At 38.7% G+C, this 20077-nt stretch overlaps 1 protein-coding gene across 2 annotated transcripts; it reads left to right on the top strand.

Annotated features, from left to right (window-relative positions):
- Positions 1 to 211: 211 nt before the first annotated feature.
- Positions 212 to 19304, top strand: LOC122656106. Of its 2 annotated transcripts, none has more exons than XM_043850549.1 (4): positions 212 to 1936; positions 2413 to 2685; positions 3307 to 3398; positions 18166 to 19304. In XM_043850549.1, exons 1-4 carry the CDS (start codon positions 941 to 943, stop codon positions 19034 to 19036), a joined length of 2232 nt encoding a protein of 743 aa, XP_043706484.1. In that variant the 5' UTR covers positions 212 to 940; the 3' UTR covers positions 19037 to 19304. The 2 variants fall into 2 exon arrangements, with proteins under 2 accessions (XP_043706484.1, XP_043706485.1); XM_043850550.1 differs by having other exon boundaries at positions 213 to 1936; positions 2416 to 2685.
- The last annotated feature ends 773 nt before the right edge of the window (positions 19305 to 20077 follow it).

Below are 20077 nucleotides of genomic sequence, written 5' to 3'. Positions count from 1 at the left end.
CTCTCATGCTTTCCGTTAATATACCATTTTATAAAACATTAAAATAATAATTAAAAAAAACCTTCACCATATTTTTTGAGTTTTAATTAATTCAGAAAAATAAAAATCATGAAAAGGACAGAACAACCGAACTGAGAAACCTAACAATTAGTACAACAAATTTTAAAATAAATAATTTTTCTATGATTTTACAAAAAAAATCTGATTTATTCACATTGTGTGTGTAAATTGTGTTCTGATTCTGAACTCTCAGCTGCCATTTCTATTTCTAATAGTTTTAAAGAGGAAGAGATGATGAAGAGAAGGGCGGGAAGGGGTCAGATTCCGTTTTGGATGCGTGTGTTTGTGCGTTTCAGGTTTAATAATTACTTTTCTGTTTCAGTGATGCATTAAGTTTTGAAGCAATTATAGTTCACTTTTCTTTTCTATCTTTTATGCCAACCAACCAACCCCCTTGCCTGCCTTCCTTGGTCAGAAACTTTTCGGCTGCTTTTATATTCTACTAAAATCTAAACTCCAAGTCCCATCTGGTTCTTGGGTTTTCTCTGTTCTATGTTTGGTGTACTATTTCAAATCTCTTCAGAGGAGTAGCAAAAGCTAACTTTCCAATCTGGGTTGTAGAAGATCAATCGTTTCCTTCTCTGAGTTTTCACCTTTTGAGCTGTGTTGACCTTCACAAGCTCTGCTGGAGCCTCTGCACTCTCGCCCAAATTTTCAAGAATTTGTTTTTTTGATTTGGGATATTGGGTGTTTTTTACTCTTTCTTAAATTCCTTTCGTTTAAGATCGGTTCGCATAGTAATTTATTAATTGTTTCTATATATAGCTCCTAGTATTATAAATATCCATTAAAAGGTTTTTGTTGTGTTGATCTCGCGCCCAAAACCAGGGAGTTTCCCCATCTGGGTTTTATAGAGTGATGCGTTTTGAAGGTTTTTGTTATGGCGAGTTTGGTCCCTGGTGTTCTCTTGAAGCTTCTACAGCACATGAACACAAATGTGAAGGTTGCTGGCGAGCACAGATCATCACTGCTTCAGGTTGTTAGCATTGTTCCTGCACTTACAGGTGGAGAGCTCTTCCCAAACCAAGGGTTTTATCTCAAGGTATCAGATTCTTCTCATGCTACCTATGTATCTCTACCTGATGAACACGACGATTTGATTCTTAGTGATAAGCTTCAGCTGGGTCAGTTCATTCATGTTGAGCGGCTTGAGGCTGCTTCTCCTGTGCCTATTCTAAGAGGGGTGAAGCCAGTACCTGGTAGACACCCCTGTGTCGGCAGCCCTGAAGATCTGGTTGCCACTCACTCTCTTGGATTCCTCAATTCATCTGGATCAAACCCTGCCCAGAAGTTGAAAACATCATCGAAGGTCTTGAATGGTAGCAACTCAATTGGGGATAGAGAGAAGAATTCCAGAACTGTGTCCAAAGGTGTTAAGAGGAATCCAATTGTGGAGAAACAAAACGGTAGTGCTAAGGTTGAGTCGTCTGGTAAGAAGGTGGACAGCCCGCTAAGTAGATCAAAGTCTCTGGTATCGAAGACTGCTTTGAATCTGGCAGAGAAGAAGGAATCAAAGTCGAAGTCTTCGAATTCATGGTCGATCCCTTCGTCGCCGACAAGTTGTTACTCTTTGCCTACTTCATTTGAGAAGTTTGCTAATGGAGTTAGACAGCAAGCAAATATCAAGAGGCCGGATAAGGCAACTGGTGCGTTGGGATTAATGGAGAAGACAGCTTCTATTTTTCGGGCAAGTTCTGCAGGGAAGAAGGTGCCTGCAGGGAATTCTATTGGGAATGTGTTTCAGGGGATTGAATTTGGATCCAAGGCTTTGAGGAAGAGCTGGGAAGGGTGTATAGACATGAAGAAGGGTAGGGAGAATTCAAGCTTGGAGGTTGCCGCCAAGTATGATTTGAAACCTGAAGCTCGGAGCAGCTCGGTAAGCTTTGGATTCTGCTTATAGATGGTTTCTTTCTGATCCCTTCTTTGACTGGAAAATGATGAAATTTTCTCCTACTGTTGACTTGCAGTTGTTTGTGAATTCTGTACTTGTATAACACAATTAGTTCCTTGGTCTCAAATAAGGCAGTGCTAATTTTATTGTCTTAAACTAGTCACTAAATGTTTCAATCATACGAGCATTCTTGAATGTTTAGGTGATTTATTTCTTGGACTTCTTCCATTGCAGAGGTGGACTCTGCAGTCCTGGGTCTTTGTAATGATTTTAAAATTCTTTCTCTTCTTTATCTTGATTATTGTTTCAAATGAGTTCAATGATAAGGGCTCTATTTCCAGGGATGTGAATTTTCTCAGAGTTTCCCTTTCTGTTTTCTTTTTATTTTCACCCTGCTTTGTCAGCTTATACTGTGGGGAATTTATGGAGCATTGTTCTTCATTATCTAATTATTATCTGAGCAGGTCTCTCGGAGGAATCCAGCAATAAATGAAAAGTTGTCATCTAAAGAGGAAAATGTTCAGATGACTGCAAAAAAAGTTACTGCAAATGGAGGTCTCAGTGATCTTGATAAGTCAAATAATCAGCGGACTTCTGTCGGAAAGAAAACATCAGAAGTTGCTAGCAATGGGCTACCTGGGAACTTAGTCAAGGTTCTTCTCAATAACAGAAGATTGACAGATGGTAGTGTTTCATGGTCTTCGATCCCATCATCTCTTGCTAAGCTTGGAAAGGTAAAGTCTAGAAATTTGTGACTCCAGACTCATGTCCTTGTGTAAAGTCATTTGGCTAATGCTGCCTGTTATATTCCTTTTTCTCTCGGGTGTTTATACCCTTTGAGAAACTTCTTGCCAATTGGGTAACTTATTCAGATACTTCTGTTATCCAGCCAACACTGCATATGACCTTTTACCACCTGTTGGGTGAATAAACCTCAGAATCATGTTATACAAGCAATCTGATTGGTAGCTTCAATTTGATGGTCAATAATCATAGATATTTTTCTGAATGATTTCATCTACAGATATCATTTGACTACTGTTAAAACATGGATTCATTTTTTCCCTTTCTTTTTTTATACGAAGATCATGTTTGACATTGCCTTAATCATATTTTCGGGATTGATGACTTCTTGACAATGAAAAATAGTAGTAATTGATGGCATATTGAAATCAGTAATACTTAGGAGGTGGCTATATCATACACTTTATCTTATTAGATAGTAAATTTTTAACTGATTTTCTTTACTCAGGCTCCATATAATTCTTCCTATAGCTAGTTTTCTACTAGCCAAGATTTGAGCCTGCTACTTTTTATGCATTTTTGATAATATTGTGAAATCTTTTTTATTTCAGGAGGTTATGAAGCAAAGAGATGCTGCACAAATGGCAGCTATTGAGGCCATGCAAGAAGCCTCTGCTGCAGAAAGCTTAATACGTTGTTTGAGGTAAATGCAGATAATCCTCTAGTAAAATTTGTAGCCTTTATGGGAATCTTTTGCTGGCTTACATTTTTGGGACCTGCAATATTTACTGACCAAAGTAATACTAAATTTTAGCAATATTGTTGACAATTTTTGGGTAGCACATTTTTCAAGGATCTCTTTGTGTTAGTTATCATTGGCTCTTTGTTTTTTTTCTCTTGGTTTCACATTTATATTTCTCTTAGGTGTGAATAGATTCTGTTTAAATGCTTCTCTTATTTACCTTTTGAATGTACTTATAAAAAGTTTAGAGTTGGACTCCGGAGGATTTTCAATCAAGTTGATAAGAATGGATGCGTGAGATTTTAAATCTTGTTAAAATAAGCATCTTCCTGGAATTGCACAGAAGTAATTTGTTGTTGTGATCAAGTATAGGAGGACCATGACCATCTGTTACTCCCAAAGTTTAAAAGTGACTACATAAGTGACATGACATTTGATGATGGTTTCTTCTTGCAATCTAATTGGCCTCAAGGATTGTTATGCAGAAATGCCTAGAGCATGTCTATGGGGATTATGTTGCATAAGTTATATATAGTGTTGGTATACTACTGTTGGATGAACTTGCTTAATGCGATATAGTAGGTGCTTGGAGAGGAAGGAGTGCCATGGAAGTCACTCAATTAATGGTGTTGAAGTATTGAGAATTATTGTGAGGGGAATCTCGATTAGGGATTCTCATATCCTGATCGAGATTCTCTCCACTTATTGTTTCCTTTTTTTCTATTATGATTTACTAGTGATTCGTAGTTAGTTTAGGATTAGTGATTCCTAGTTAGGTTATGTTTATAATTGGATCCTAATACAATTAGGAGTCCTCCATTGTACTTCAAAATATAAATAAAGGTCGTGAAGAGGGACTGGAGATTAAGACAATCGTCTCTCTCAGTCCCTGTTCCTCTTCTCTATCTCTTCTCTTCTCTTCTTCACTCTCGGTTCTGATTCTTCTTAATTGTTTGATCTGCTACATGGTATCAGAACTATACCCTTAGACTAGAAGTGACTTGTGATTCTGGTTTGAGGGTCTTCTGAAGCTTTTTTCTCTTCAAGGGGTGCAGCACCCACTGCTGCATATTGTTATGTATTAAACCCAGATGAAGTTTTTGATTGAAAACTAGGGTTTCCGTTACTATTACTACATACCTGAGTTTTGCGATTGATTGGAGATTCTGGAGTTGAAGCTGCTGGTCGTTATTTGAAGATTTCTTCCCTGTGGTTGTTATTCTGAAGATTTCTTCTCCATCTAACCTGTGGATCCTTTTTTCTGTTGAAGACTGCAGTATCAACTTATCTGTTCTTCAAAGTTTCTCTCTATTACTTCCTGTGGTAACCTATTCAGGTGAATTTTTGTCTCCAATTGATCCATTAAAGTGGTGATTCTGATTTCTCATCCAGGTACATCCTTCGGTTCTTCTACTCTATTGTTTTGTTTTGGGTTTTCAAAATCCCAGTTGCTGCTACTACCGATTGGTCTGCCACTGCTACCTTTGGGTTTTCAAACCCTAATTCTGACATTACTACTGCTACCGTGGCTTTTATTTTTAATCCTAATCCTGCCGGTTGCTTTACTATCACTATATTTGGGGTTTTCAACCCTAATTTGATTCTATTACAGAAGCCAAGTGTGCTATTGCTGCTGCTATTGACTGTCTTACTGCTACTGTTACAATTATGGCTGATCCTAAACCTCCAATGGACAATGTCCAAGTTCAGATTACTACTATAAAGCTCTCCGGAGTTGTCAACTATCTTTTCTGGGCCCAGGCTGTGCAGGCATACATTCATGCCAAAGGAAAAATAAAATACATTACAGATGATCCTCCTACTGTTGATCCAAAGGATCCTACCTCCGTCACAACTCATGATGAGTGGATGCGTGAACTCTATTATTAAAATATGGCTATGGAACAATGTTGAACCTACTATTGCATCTAATGTGATGTTTCACACTCTTGCAAGGATGTCTGGAATGATTTGCGTGAAAGTTGCTCTCAAGAAAAAACATCGCTCGCATGTATGATCTCTATGAGAAGCTTTTCACTTTTCAACAGGGAGATAAGTCTTTGAATGAATACTTTGCCACTTATAAAGGCATGGTTGAAGAACTCCAGTTACATTAGCCATTACTACTAATTTGGATCAATTAAAACAACTTCGAGCTGAATTTCAAGTTGCAAAGTTTCTGGCTGGATTACATCCTGATTATCAATCTATGAAAAGTCAACTACTCACAGGGGAGAAAGTTCCCTCTCTTAATGAAGTGTTCTCCCTTATCAATCGTCTGGCTATTCCCTCTAAATCTGATACTACTACTAAAGACAGCTCTGCCTTTATTGTCAGTCGTGGTCGAGGACGTGGCCGTGGCCAATCTAGGGGCCGAGCCTGTGGCACTGCTGGAAGAGAAACCTGTTGGGCTAAACATGGAAAACCTGAATGGGCCAATGAATTAGCAAATACAACCATGAATGATAAACTTACCACTGAGAAATCTACCGGTGATACAGATCAAAGTTCTATGTCAGGTAGTTCATCCACTGTGTCACATGATGATTACAATCAGCTAGTCAAACGCCCTCAACAATTTGAAGCTGCATCTGCCTCCACTTCTACCGCCACCTTAGCATATAAAGATAATTCGATATTTTATCCATCTTCTACCTTTTGGCTTATTGATTCTGGTGCTTCATGTCATATGACTGGTAAGTCAAATTTGTTCTCTTCCATAAATCAAGTTCAAACCTCCTCTAATGTTATCCTTGCTGATGGGTCATCTACTAAGGAAACTGGTCATGGAATTGTTTCCCCAACACCTTCCTTGACTTTTTCCCTTGTACGTCATGTTCCTAAACTTTCACTAAGTCTTTTATCTGTTAGTCAACTTACTAGATCACTCAATTGCTTTGTGGCCTTCTACCCTTCTTATTGTGTTTTTTAGGACCTTTAGACAAGGAAGACGATTGGTAGAGTGCTTGAGCATGATGGTCTGTATTACTTGGATGGCACCGGTCCTTCTATTGCAGCTACATCTACTACTATACCACCTTCCGTGCAATAACATTTATGTCTTGGTCATCCCTCACTACCTAAACTACCGTTAATGGTTCATAGTTGCAAGTCTACATCTTGTCTTGCGTGTGAATCTTGCGAACTAGGTAAACATCACCGTGCCTCCTTTCCTACCCGTATTACATCTAAAAGTTCTTTATTGTTTTCTTTAGTGCATTCTAATATTTGGGGTTCGTGTCATGTCTGTAATAGATTATGCTTTTCTTATTTTGTTAGTTTTGTGGACGATTACTCTTGTTTCACTTGGGTTTATTTGTTGAAAGATCGGACTCAATTTCTTATTGTATTCCAAAATTTTTATCAGGAAATAAAAACTTAGTTTGATAAGTCAATTAAAGTTTTTTTATTCTGACAATGCTTTTGAATACACTCAAACTGAGATTTCTGATTTTTGTCTCAGCCATGGTATTGTTCACCAAACCAGTTGTTTGTACACCCCCCAACAAAATGGGGTGGCCAAATGTAATAATAAACACTTACTGGAAGTGGCACGGTCCATTATGCTCCATATGCATCTACCCAAACGAATTTGGTGTGATGCTGTTCTCACTGCGTGTTACCTTATTAATTGTATGTCGTCATCTATTTTGAACAATAAAATTCCTTTTTCTCTTCTTCACCCCGATTGTTCTTTGTTTTCCACCCCACCACGTGTTTTTGGTTGTGTTTGTTTTGTTCACATCCTTCACCCTGTCGTTGATAAGTTATCCCCTTGGTCTATTAAGTGCATTTTTCTTGGTTACTCTAGAACCCAAAAAGTTTATAAATGTTTTGATCCGGTTTCTCATAAACAGTTCCTTAGTATTGACATCACCTTTTTTGAAATATCCCTTACTTTTCTTCTTTAGCATCGTCTATTGCTCACAATGAAGATCTTCTAGGCCCTCCCATACTTGTGACCATACCCATCTCATCACCTCAGCCAACTAAAGTTTATCACTATCTCCGCCATCGCCAACCTATAGAACCGATTACTACTGAACCAGCCACCCTTGATCCTGGTCCCGTTCCTTCTGCTCCCACTATTCCGGAGCTGCCATCCACTACTGCAAACGCTGATCCTCCTGACACTCAATCTAAGTCTGATGTTGAGGTCTCCCTCGACTTTCCAGTCGCTGTCTGTAAAGGTACTCGCTCTTGTATTGTAAAGTCACACTAATCCCAGGTTGTTTACTCCGTTGAAAACTATGTCTCAATTTCTCACCTCCCATCCCACTATTATCCCCTTACCTCTGCTTTATCTACTAACTTTGTTCCTAAGACCCACCGTGAAGTGTTACGTCACCCTGGCTGGAAGGCAGCAATGGACACAAAAATGGATGCTTTTTTATCTCGACACACTTGGACTTTGGTTTCCTTACCCCCTGGGAAGGATCTTGTTAAATGTCGCTGGGTTTACACTATCAAATATAATCCTGATGGTTCTGTTGAGCAATTTAAGGCCCGATTGGTTGCTAAAGGATATACTCAAACTTATGGTGTGGATTATTTTGAAACCTTCTCCCCAATTGCCCGTTTGAATTCTGTTCGGATCCTTATTTCTCTAGCTATGAACTTTGATTGGCCCTTGTATCAGATGGATATAAAAAATGCTTTTCTTTATGGTGATCTTCAGGAGGAGTTTAGAAGGAGCAACCTTCGGGGTATGTTGCTTAGGGGGCGGATTCTATTAAAGTATGTAAACTTCATAAGGCTATCTACAGGCTGAAACAATCTCCAAGAGCTTGGTTTGATAAGTTCAGCTCCATTGTTACTAAATTTGGGTTCTCACAGTGTTATTCTAACCATTCTGTATTTGTTTGTCATCAGAATTCAAAGGTCGTTGTGATGGTAGTTTATGTAGATGACATTATTATATCTGGTAATGATACCTCTGGCATTGCTTAAGTTAAATCCTATCTTCATTAGGACTTTTAGATGAAAGACTTGGGTGTTCTCAAGTATTTTCTTGGTATTGAGGTTTTGCAAAGCAGGAAAGGTATTATTAGCTTATCTTAGCGAAAATATGTTCTTGATCTCTTATATGAAATTGGAATGCTTGCTTCCAAACCAGCAGATACTCCCATGGATCCTCATTAAAAACTTGGAACTAATGAGAGAGGATTTTACATATGTACATCGGTATAGGAGATTGGTTGGCAAACTCATTTATCTTACTATTATTCGACCAGATATATCCTTCGTTGTTGGAGTTATTAGTTAGTTTATGCACCCATCGAAGAAGACTCACTGGGATGCTGCTTGTCGTGTGCTACAATACCTAAAAGGTGCTCTTGGAAAATGTCTCATTTATCGACCTAATCGAAATAGTAACCTTGTTGGATTCTCTGATGCTGATTGGGCTGGTGCTGATGGTGATAGGGGCTCTACTACTGGTTATTGCATTTTTGTGGGAGGTAACTTAGTCACCTGAAAGAGCAAGAAACAAACTACTGTTGCTAGGTCTAGAGCAGAGGCTGAGTATCGGGCCATGACATATACTACTGCTGAGTTGATGTGGGTAAAGTCGTTACTTCAAGAATTGGGCTTTCCTGTCACTCAGCCTATGCAAATGTTTTGTGACAATCAAGCAGCTATTTATATTGCCAGTAATCCAGTATTTCATGAAAGGACGAAGCACATTGAGGTTGATTGCCACTTCGTTCGAGATGCGGTTATGAAGAACTGATTTCTACTCCATTTGTTTCCACTACCAATAAATTGGGTGATATGTTTACCAAGCCACTGTTTGGTCCTGCTTTTCAGAGAAGTTGTTCCAAGCTGGTCTCGGTGATTTGTATGCTCCAGCTTGATGGGGAGTGTTGAAGTATCGAGAATTATTGTGAGGGGAATCTTGATTAGGGTATTCTCATATCATGATCAAGATTTTTCCCACTTATTGTTTCCTTTTTTTCTATTATGATTTATTAGTGATACCTAGTTAGTTTATGATTGGATCCGAGTACAATTAGGAGTCCCCCATTGTAATTCAAAATATAAATAAAGGTCGTGAGGAGGGACTAGAGATTAAGACAATCGTCTCTCTCAGTCCTTGTTCCTCGTCTCCATCTCTTCTCCATCTCTTCCTCATCTCATCTCCTCTCTTCTTCACACTCGGTTCTGGTTCCTCTTAATTGTTTGATCTGCTACAAATGGGATTACTGATGTTTGAGAGTAGGAACTTGGAGAATTTTTTTTTGAACCTTGTAATCTTTCTAAAACATTTTTCTTATAGGGCAAGTACTTTTTTTGGGTGGATAAATAATTATATTCAACAAGCACAACGGAAATAGAAGCTCCTTAACAAAACGAACAAGGGTAAAACAAAATTACACTACATACAAAATGACTGTCATGGGTTCCATTTTGTTTCTTTATATTGTTGATTAATTACGTACTTAGACTAATATGTTAAAATGTGAGCATCAAGCATATCTTCATCAACTAGATACCGTTCAAGAGGATTCAACCAATACCAACTCCGAACGATACTAGGCAGATATAGATTCAGAAACTTGGTTGGTAAATAGGGTTGGACCTCAGTAACATTTGAATTCCACTTTCATTCCCAAGAGAATTTAGCTCTTAGAGAACTAATTTCAATTCACAATGGTTGGAAATATTAAACCATTTTAGTCTCCAATGTTCAACATATGATTTCTAAGAAAACTAGCCGTTGGAGCTCCTCAACATCAATGAAGATGTTTAAGAGTTCCAGTCAAGTGGTTAGAGTCCAAGTGGTTATTAATAATGAGACCTTTCAACTTCTTAACCACGTAGCATCAAACACTATCACATGGAAGACCGTGGCTTTTGGGACTCGAGATAGTCACTCTCGGGTATGTATGGAAGATGGTCATGGAAGGCCGCGTCATCGTTTGTCTGAGAAGATCTCGGATATTCACAGAAGATCACATGAAAGACAGCTATGGTCATACGCAGACATAAACCTTTAATTCCTCAGTTGTCCGTTAGTTCAAACTTAGAATATTTTTAGTCTATCAATTAACCTTGGTTGTCCGTCCCTGTTCACGGAAGACCATGGAGAGCAAACTTAGACATATTTCTAAGTCAAACCACCCAATTTCGTGGTTTTTCTATTTAGATCCTTTTTTTATGTCATTTTTTGGGCTTCTACATCTTGTTGATCAATAACATTAGGATTACAAAGATATTACAAATCTTAATGGTGTCCCTTGAAAAAATCCTTCAACTTGATGTAGATTTTAACTCCTTAGATCTTTCAAGGCACGGAAGACTGTCTTTAGCAGTTTTTCATTCAATCAACATGCCTTGTTCTTTCTTCAACTGTACCTCTTCAGCAGCTTGGGTCACATCAAATACTTATCACATTAATACACATGTTTGTACATCCAAACATGCATCACACAATGGTTTTCATATCCAAAACTCATAACATATAAATGGAACCTTCTAGGTCCAACAAGTACCATTTCATGAAGAAAGAGAGAAGAGAAGGTGAGGATTGAAGAGAAGACAAGAAAGTGGAGGAAACAGCCCCGTGCTCAAACCGTGGGTAGGGAGTGATATATATATATATATATATATATATATACTTATGTTTACTTTACACATAAGGACATAACTGTAAAATATAAGTACAAATATACCCCTTCTGACACTGACAATGCTTAAAAGTGCCAAATCTTCTTCCAAGAAGTACTGGATTTTTTTTTTTGGGATATATTTTTATCCCATAACTTCTGCTTTAATTTGTGGGTTCCAAACTTGTTGCTTTAGCGTGATTTTGGTGTCTTCCAAAAGGTTTTTGAGTTACATTTTAGATAGTATCCATTTTGTAAATATGATTTGTTAATTGACAAATAGGTTGCTTGGTTGTAGCAGGATTTTCTATTTCTGGGAAATTTAATATAATTCAGAGTTGCTTCTAGCTTTGTCTTAGACCCCGTTTGTTTAGAGGGGTTTTGATGGGGTGGACAAATTATCAACTTTTCCTCAACATGGGATTTGGGGTTGTTTGTTTGACTGGGGTGGGATTTTGGGCAGACAACTAAAAAGTTGTTATATTTCCTTGTCGGCTGAGGTGGCACACCATTTCTCCCACCCCATCCCCTCACAAATTCCAGCAAATTTGGTGGGATTTTGCCGAATTACCAGGAAAAGTATGCAACCGTTTCTTCTCTCGTGGGCACTCAGCACCCGTGTCATCCCTCGTGCCTGCGCATTGCGCTGTCATACCCCAGCGATGCCCCCTGCCCCTGCCATAGTACCTAGCTTCGCCACTGCTGCACACCTCGGACCTAGCCCCGCTCAACCCCTGGCCACATCCAGCTCCGCTCAGCCTTGGCCACATCCCAGCTGCTACCATTGCAACACCACACCAGACCAACCCCTAGCTGCTGCCATTGCCCAACATCTCACCCCCTACACGCAACCTCCAGCAATCACCGACCCCCACACCTCTTGTCGTATCCACAACTCCCAACTCCACCACCTGAAGTCTACCGCCACCCTCCTGAAAATCCCTCCCTGCAATCATCCCTATCTCTTTACCCCAACGCACAACCTCCTCCGTCGAGCTGCCATCGCCCCTTTGTTTGACCCTGTGTGATCACCCTGCCCAACCCCATTGTCTTTGCAAGACCCCACCCCGAGTAAACAAACGTTAGAAGGAATTGGGAAGTTACGTATTCCCTTTACTTTTCCCATGGATCCCACTCCGGTTGGTCACCCCACTAACACATGGGTCCCACCTTAATCATTCTCCCACCCCATCCATCCCTCTATTCAAACGGGGCCTTAGAGTTTCTATTGTTCACTCTAATGGAGTAACTAAAGTTGTAAAAGGTGTCAAAACTTATTAATATTTAGAAAGTTAGGTTTAGCTTTGCTACTTTTTACTTAGCTGGGTTTAATTCAGTTCAGTATTATGTTGACTTTCTATATCTTCTTCTTCTGCTTCTGCTTATAATTTCTATTTTATGACATATATCTGAATCCTATAGTATTTGTAAATCCATTGTTATCTACCAAACTGCATCAGCTTTACTAGCAATTTACCATCCTAACCCTATAAGATTTACCCTTAGTCTCAGAAAACCCGGCCAGTTTCTATATGCTTACTTGTTTGCTTATTCTTTTCATCTTGAATGTATAACACTTATTTTATGCTTGGAGACCCTAATGAATCCTAGGCACACTTAACTATCTGGTAATCACAATTGACTCTCCTTATGAACACTAAATGTTTTGTTTTCAGCAAATCTAGTTTCTCCAGTACTTTTTCTACTGTAGGGGAAAAAAGGAAACTGTTTTAAGGCATATACACCTTAGCCAATTGGTTTTAGTGTGTTACTTCTTGTTTGATCAATTTGAATGAGGGCAATTGCTTCCTACATCACATACTTGTCCAAGACCAAAGTGTAGGTATCTGCATCAGCTAAAAAAGGCTTATTACTGCAACAGAGTAGGTCTGTACGTGGTCTGAATCTTTATAGACATTCTGGAGTAGCCGGCATCCCTTATTTTTCACAGTTAAAGTTGATGCTTGAGTTGGATTCGTCTTTGTTTGGTATGATAAGAATAGCTGGTGTCTAATGGTTTCTACAAATGATGGGAGTTAGCAAGGCCAAGTTTCTCTCTCAGAATTTCTTCCTGGATTGTTTTGTTGATCTCACTCAATGTTATATAATCAATATTTTTCTGCCTTCAAATTCTGGGCCAGGAACTGCAAATCTGTACCATTTGAGGTGTTTGTTGGAGGTTTAGAACATCACATTGACCTAGGTGAAAAGTTTATGGCTTTGAAGAATGGGAGAAAGCTGGTTTTTCCAAATGACATGGAGTTGAGTTGAATTGGGATGAGGGTGAAGAGTATAGGATTAATGGTTAAGGAGCCACAAGATTGGATAAAATACTGGAAACATTTATTGAAGTTCTGGTCTCAGAATATTCTCAGGTCCAATGCCATAGAAGTTCTTGAGATTTCTTGCTGATTCTTCTTATCTATTTTCTGAGTACATTGGTTTATATATTTGGAATAATAGAGCACGTGTTTGTCACAAAAAAATAACTTAAAAGTAACCCAGTCATCATGGCAGTGGAATTCAAATGTGATTTCCCTCTTTGTGGTTCATTGGCCTTACCCTAAATGAGATTGCTCATGCTGTAAAGCCCTTAATGTGCGTCCTTTTATTGCAATGGCTGTCTTTTAGATTAGAGGGTTAATTTTCTGTTATGTGGTTCCTTCTGTTATATGGTGAGAGCATTGTAAGGACTGGAATGACTTTAAACTTTGATATACGAGGGATCAAAGTAATAGAAGTGGAGTGGTAATTGTAGTGGACAAAGATCTAAAGAATGATGTGGTGGATGTTAAAAGATTCAGAGATAGGATTATGTCCATTAAGCTTGTGCTGAAGAAAGAGGTTGTCTATAATTAATGCCTACGCACTCCAAGTAGGTTACAGTTTTGGGAACACAGAGATGGATTAGTGCAAGGTTTTAGTCAAGGAGAAAAGATTTTATAGGGGGTGATTTGAATGGACATGTTGGGAGAGATTGTAGAGGATATAAAGGTTTTCATGGAGGCTATGTGGAGGGGATCTCAATTTTAGACTTTGCGGTAGCCTATGACTTATGCATTGTGAACACTTGTTTTTAAAAGAGAGAAGGGCATTTAGTTACCTACAAAAGTGGGCATCATATCAGCCAAATAGATTTCTTTCTAACAAGAAGTGCCGACAGATTGTCTTGTAAGGATTGTAAGGTTATACCTGGGGAGAGCCTAACCTCTCAATATAGATTGGTGGTTCTGGATATTTTCCTCACTACGCAGCACCACAAGATAGGGGAGCCTATTTGCCCTAAGATAAGGTGTTAGAGCTTAAAAGGAGATTCCTTGAATTCATTTATTCATAAAGTGGTCAAACAAGGAAAGTGGGACTTTAAGGGAAACACTAATACAATATTGAATAAGATGACAACTTATATTAAGAAGGTTGCTAAAGAGGTTTTAGGGGAATCGGAAGATATACGTCATGCCCCTAGGGAGACTTGGTGTTGAGATGATGAGGTCCAAGTAGCCATTAAGACTAAGAAAGCTAATTTTAAGACATGACAAAGGACTAAAGAGGTAGAGGATCTAAAAAGGTATAAATTTTCTAGAAATGAAGCTAAGATTGTGCAGAAAGCAAGGGCGAAGAAATATGACGATCTCTATAATAATCTGAATACAAAGGTAGGGGAACACTATTTATAAGATAGCTAACAAGGTTCAAAATCCAAGTATCGGACTTGGGATTGGTCATGGCCGATACCGATTTGATACCGATCCGAATCGGTCAAACTCGGCTTGGATCGGTAAAAAAATGACAAAAAATCTAGGTTTTTTTGGATCGGGCTTGAATCGGTAAAAAATATTAAAAATTGGCATGGATCGGTAAAAAACCCAAAAAATAATGGCAAGTATTAGATCGCGGCCAATCCAACCTAGTTGATCGATCCAGGGAACGATCTAGGAATATCTTGACGGATCGGTCATGACCGATACCGATCCAATCTAACCAATATCGACTGATCTGATCCGAGATTACAAACCATGATAGCTAAAGTGAGAGAAAGGAAGAGTAAGGATTTAGACTATGTTAGATGTATTAAAGGTGATGATGGTAGATTACTAATAAGGGATGAGGACATTAAGGAGAGATGGAAAGAGCATTTCTACTGCTTAATTAAGATTCTTTGAGTAATAGGGCCTCGGAAGGCTGCATTACTCATCTTGACATCCCATGGCGTAGACATATAAATATATATGCAAAGTTAGGGTTTCTGAAGTAAAAGAAGCTTTAAGAAAGATGAAAGTAGCGAGGCCCCAAGCCCATATAGGGTCCCAATAGAAGTGTGGAAGAGCTTAGGAGTCTGGTTTATCTTGGCTAACCAAGCTGTTTAACAAGAGCACAAAGAAAATGGCAGATGAATGGAGAAGCATTGTGGTCCCGAGTTACAAAATAAGGGTGATATTCAGAGCTACAATAACTATAGAGGCATAAAACTAATGATTCATACAATGAAGTTATGGGATAGTGTTGTTGAAACCCACCTGAGAAAGGAAACAACTATTTCCCCGAATTAGGTTTTATGCCTGGAAGATCCATGATGGAAGCTATTTTCTTAATTAGGAGACTCATGAAAAGATATAGAGAAGGCAAAAGGATCTTCAAATGGTCTTTATTGACCTAGAAAAAGCCAATGAAAGAGTCCCTAGAGAGTTAATTTGGCATATACCAGAGAAGAGAAGGGTTTCATGTAAATATGTGGACATAATTAGAGATATGTATGATGGTTTGGTGACTAGCGTAAGAACTGTCAAGGGAGTGATTTCCCAATTACAATGGGGTTACATCAAGGATCAGCCTTTAGCCCTTTTTGTTTGCATTTATCATGGATGACTTAACTCTTTTTTTTTTTTGGGTAGACATGGATGACTTAACTAGAGGCATACAAGATGAAGTCCCTTGTTGTATGTTTTTTGTTGATGATATTGTTTTGTTGGATGAGACAAAAGCAAGTATTAACACCGAGTTGGATGTATGGAGATCAACCTTGGAATTAAAAGGTCTTACAATAAGTAGAACAAATATGGAATATATGATGTGTAACTTTGGCCACAGTAGGACGGTTAATGAGGTGGTGAATATTGATGAGAGAGATTCCACAAATTGATTATTTTAGATATCTATTCAATAGTTAATAAAGAAGGTGATATAGAGAATGATGTTCTCCAGAGGATTAAAATAGGATGGATGAAGTAGAGAGTTGCGTTCGGAGTATTTTGTGTGATCGGCATATCCCTTTAAAGTTTAAAGGAAAATTTTATAAAATTGTCATATGACTGACTATGATGTATGACTCGCTGCAGACAATTGTGGGCTTTCCGCAGATTCTTTATGTGAATCCCTGTCCTACTCACTTCCTTGCCCATTTAGAAAGAAGGGTCGATAGTTTTGGGCCTGTAGCTTACCCTGTCCCCCCTTCGTCGGGTGGTGGTGCTTGTGTGGGGGTGTCCCACCAGAAATCGGTGCGGGATGTTGATCACTTAAGAAGCCTCATATAGATATACTAAGTGTAGCGGAGATGAGGATGTTGAGATGGATGTGTTGCAAGACTAGGAAGAATAAAGAAAGGAATGAGTTGGGAGTAGCTCCCATTCATGATAAGCTACGTGAGAGTCGTTTGAGGTGGCACGACCATGTTTAACGAAGGCCTTGGGATGGTCCAGTACGGAAGAGTGATTTGATTTAGATTGAAAGTACTAAAAGAGTCAGGGGCAGGCCTAAATTAACCATAGGAGAAGTAGTGAGGAAAGACACGCATAGCTTTGAAGAGAACTGATTGGAGAGCAAGGATATGTGGCCGACCCCATTTAGTTGGGATAAGGCTTTATTGTTGTATTGTAAGGACTGGAATGAATGAATAATACGGGATTACTATTCTATGCCATCAAACAGTTACACCATCATTAGGTACTTGATGTTGGATTGGACCAATTCTTCAAGAATTAGTACACTGATTGGTGAGTAATTGCTAAGGCTATGTCTAGTTACAAGTGAAATTAAAGGGAAAGGAAGAGAAAATTTTCAAACGTAACAAAGGAAACTTTTGTATTCATTACTCACCATGATTGTATAAACTACTTAGATTTCTTACCATATTTAGATGTAATTTTTTATTTTAGTTTTCAAATCCAAGGGGTATTTCATTACTAAATATGGTAAGAGATCTAAGTAGTTTATGCAATCATGGTGAGTACTGAATACTAAAGTTTCCTTCTATTTTAGGTTTAAAAATGTTCACTCCCCTTCTCTTTAATTTTCCTTGCAACCAAACGGAGCCTAGGGGATTGAATATTCCTTTTTTGTTTTCCCTTTTGATGGAGGGAATTATTATCATAGGCCATATTTCTGCTCCAATCATTCTGTATTAAAAGCTGTTTTTCCTCTCTTTTACAGTCCCCCCCCCCCCCCCCTTCTTTCACAAGGAATTTACTTCATACAGTTAATTGCTCAATACCCAAGTAGGCTTCCAAAGATAATTATGATAAAGTGCTTTTTGGGTCATCTCATGCCTTATGATTGGTGCTGTGGTTTATCAAAATTTGTAGTTGCATCGTTAAGCCATTATAGGTAGGACTCCAACGTGAAACTACAGTAGTAACATTTTGAGAATATAGAGGCTCCCTTTCGGATTGATAATGGACTTGAATGTAAAATGCATGCCAGACAACTTCGTCAACAAAAATTTTGAAAAACATATTACCTAAACAATTGCACTTTCATATTCCTTTGATAACTCGACCCCTCTTTTCCTGAGGTCTCCCCAAAGAGGTAGTACAAGAAAATGGGATGCTCTAATTGAGAAAAATCCAGAGATTTCGTTTGAGTCCCACTTCAGCCATTATACCTTTCTCAGTGATTCCAGTGTTTCAAAAACTGGAATGCACATTAAGGCTGAGTTTGGCATGCATTCTCAGAATTCTGAGACTAAAACGAAGTTTGGTTCATACTTTCATTCTGAAATCAAAGAATGCGAACAAGAACAGGCCTCATTCTGGAACATGCACAGAAGCCCATTCCACGTTTAAGGTTATTAACATTTGTTCTGTTTATCAATGATGTTGTTTGATATATAATTTTTCTTTTTGCAGCATATTTGGTGAGTTAACTTCCTCTGCCAAAGAGGACAACCCACAGCCTATAGTTGAGCAGTTCTTGAGTCTTCATGCAAGCTTGAAAAGATCCCGCCTGGTTGCTGATTCCCTATCAAAGACTACCTCTACAGTATGTTCTCCAAATAATGAAGATGATCCATCTGAAGAAGCACTGAAGATCTCTTCAGAGAGACGTAAACATGCAGCTTCATGGGTTCAAGCTGCATTGGCCACTGACTTGTCATCATTCACCGTATTTAATAAACAACCAATTTCCTCCTTGGGACCAGCTAAAACTCCATCTCAAAGCCAACGAGTTACATCTGCCAACCAACCCGCCATACTAGTGCTTGAGAACTCAACGAAGAATTCTTCAACAAAGCCCCAGGCAAAAACGCGCACTTTTGTTGCCTCTAAGCTTGTCACACCTGGGACCCCTCGCCGAGCTGGGACTGCCCCATCCTTGGCTCAGAAGTCACAAGCTACACCAGTTGAGTGGATCCAAGGAAATGGCATTGATGAGGCTGTTGACTTGGCACAGACATTAAGAGCAGAGTCCCAGGACTGGTTCTTGGGATTTGTTGAGAGGTTCCTAGACGCCGATGGTCACACCACATCTATGTCAGACGGTGGTCAGATAGCAAGTATGCTGTCTCAGCTCAAGAATGTGAATGACTGGTTGGATGAAATTGGGTCTTTGACAACAGATTATGACGGGTCTCGCGTTTTAGCTGAGACAATTGATAGGCTGAGGAAGAAGATCTATGAATATCTTCTCACACACGTAGAATCTGCTGCAGTTGCTGTTGGTGGTGGAGCACAGAGTACACAATCAAATCGAACAACAGAAACAAAAATGACAAGATGACAGTTAAAACAAATATATATACTGCTCAGCTGCAGTGGCCTGTGAAAGTGATCCTACTTATCCAACAAGCAAGTGGTTATGTTGCGATCGCTAATTGATGTGTATATATATATATACTGCAGATCAGGGGCATAAAGCAGGGTGTTCATAATTTATGATCATGATGCAAAGTGTTCGATAGGAACTGAAGGATGCTAGCTTCATGTGTTACTCAAAATTTATACAAATGACTGTAGTTAAGATGGGATGGGATGGGAATGTTATACAAGGTTTTTCCTTTGTTTCTTTTGTGTTGAGGGCCTTGGGGTAAAAGCTTTATGCCCCAATCCCTAAAAGACAGGGTGGGAGTGCACTCCTTGCAATTTTACTTACAAGTATTTGTTTGTTGCAAAATACAAATATGTTAAATTGTTTTGAAATGTAAAGAAAGTGCAGTGAAGCGCACCTAAGGAGTTTAATAAGCAAATGAAGGACATGTTTGAGTAAGAAATATGGGTTTTCTTCCCCGTCACTATGTCTAGTGAAGTATAATGCTTCACTATTTGCTTCATGATGGCAGTACATAGGGTAGTACATGTGATAGAGGGCCCCAAAAAAAAAAAAAAAAAAAAAAAAAAAATTTCAACTTTAAATGAGTAAAGTAGTTAAAATAACAAAAGATGTCATTTTATATTCATCTCCATATTATGATATGATATTTTGGAGGGTGGGCCTTGTTGAAACGGTAAAGGCTGCTCCATTGTCAGGGTTCATGTTTGGAAACAGCCTCTTTGCGAAAGCAGGGATAAAGACTGCGTATATTATGACCTTCTTCAAACCCCACAATGGCGGGAGCCTTGTACATTGGGTTACACCCTATGCCTTCCATATTATGATTATTTTTTAAGTTTATTAAATCTTTTATTTTTTGGTAGAAGTTTATTAAATCTTTGATTCCGAGTTTTTGGCAATTTTCTTGCTTACTTTAGATTGAAAATTGGCAATTGACCAACCCATAACCCATGTACTGCGAAGTGACAAATAGTGAAGTGTTATACTTCA

This window comes from Telopea speciosissima, chromosome 3 (genome assembly GCF_018873765.1).
Source record: "Telopea speciosissima isolate NSW1024214 ecotype Mountain lineage chromosome 3, Tspe_v1, whole genome shotgun sequence".
NCBI lineage: Eukaryota > Viridiplantae > Streptophyta > Magnoliopsida > Proteales > Proteaceae > Telopea > Telopea speciosissima.
The sequence above is the reverse complement of the archived record's forward strand: the minus strand, read 5'-3'. Positions and strand labels throughout refer to the sequence as shown.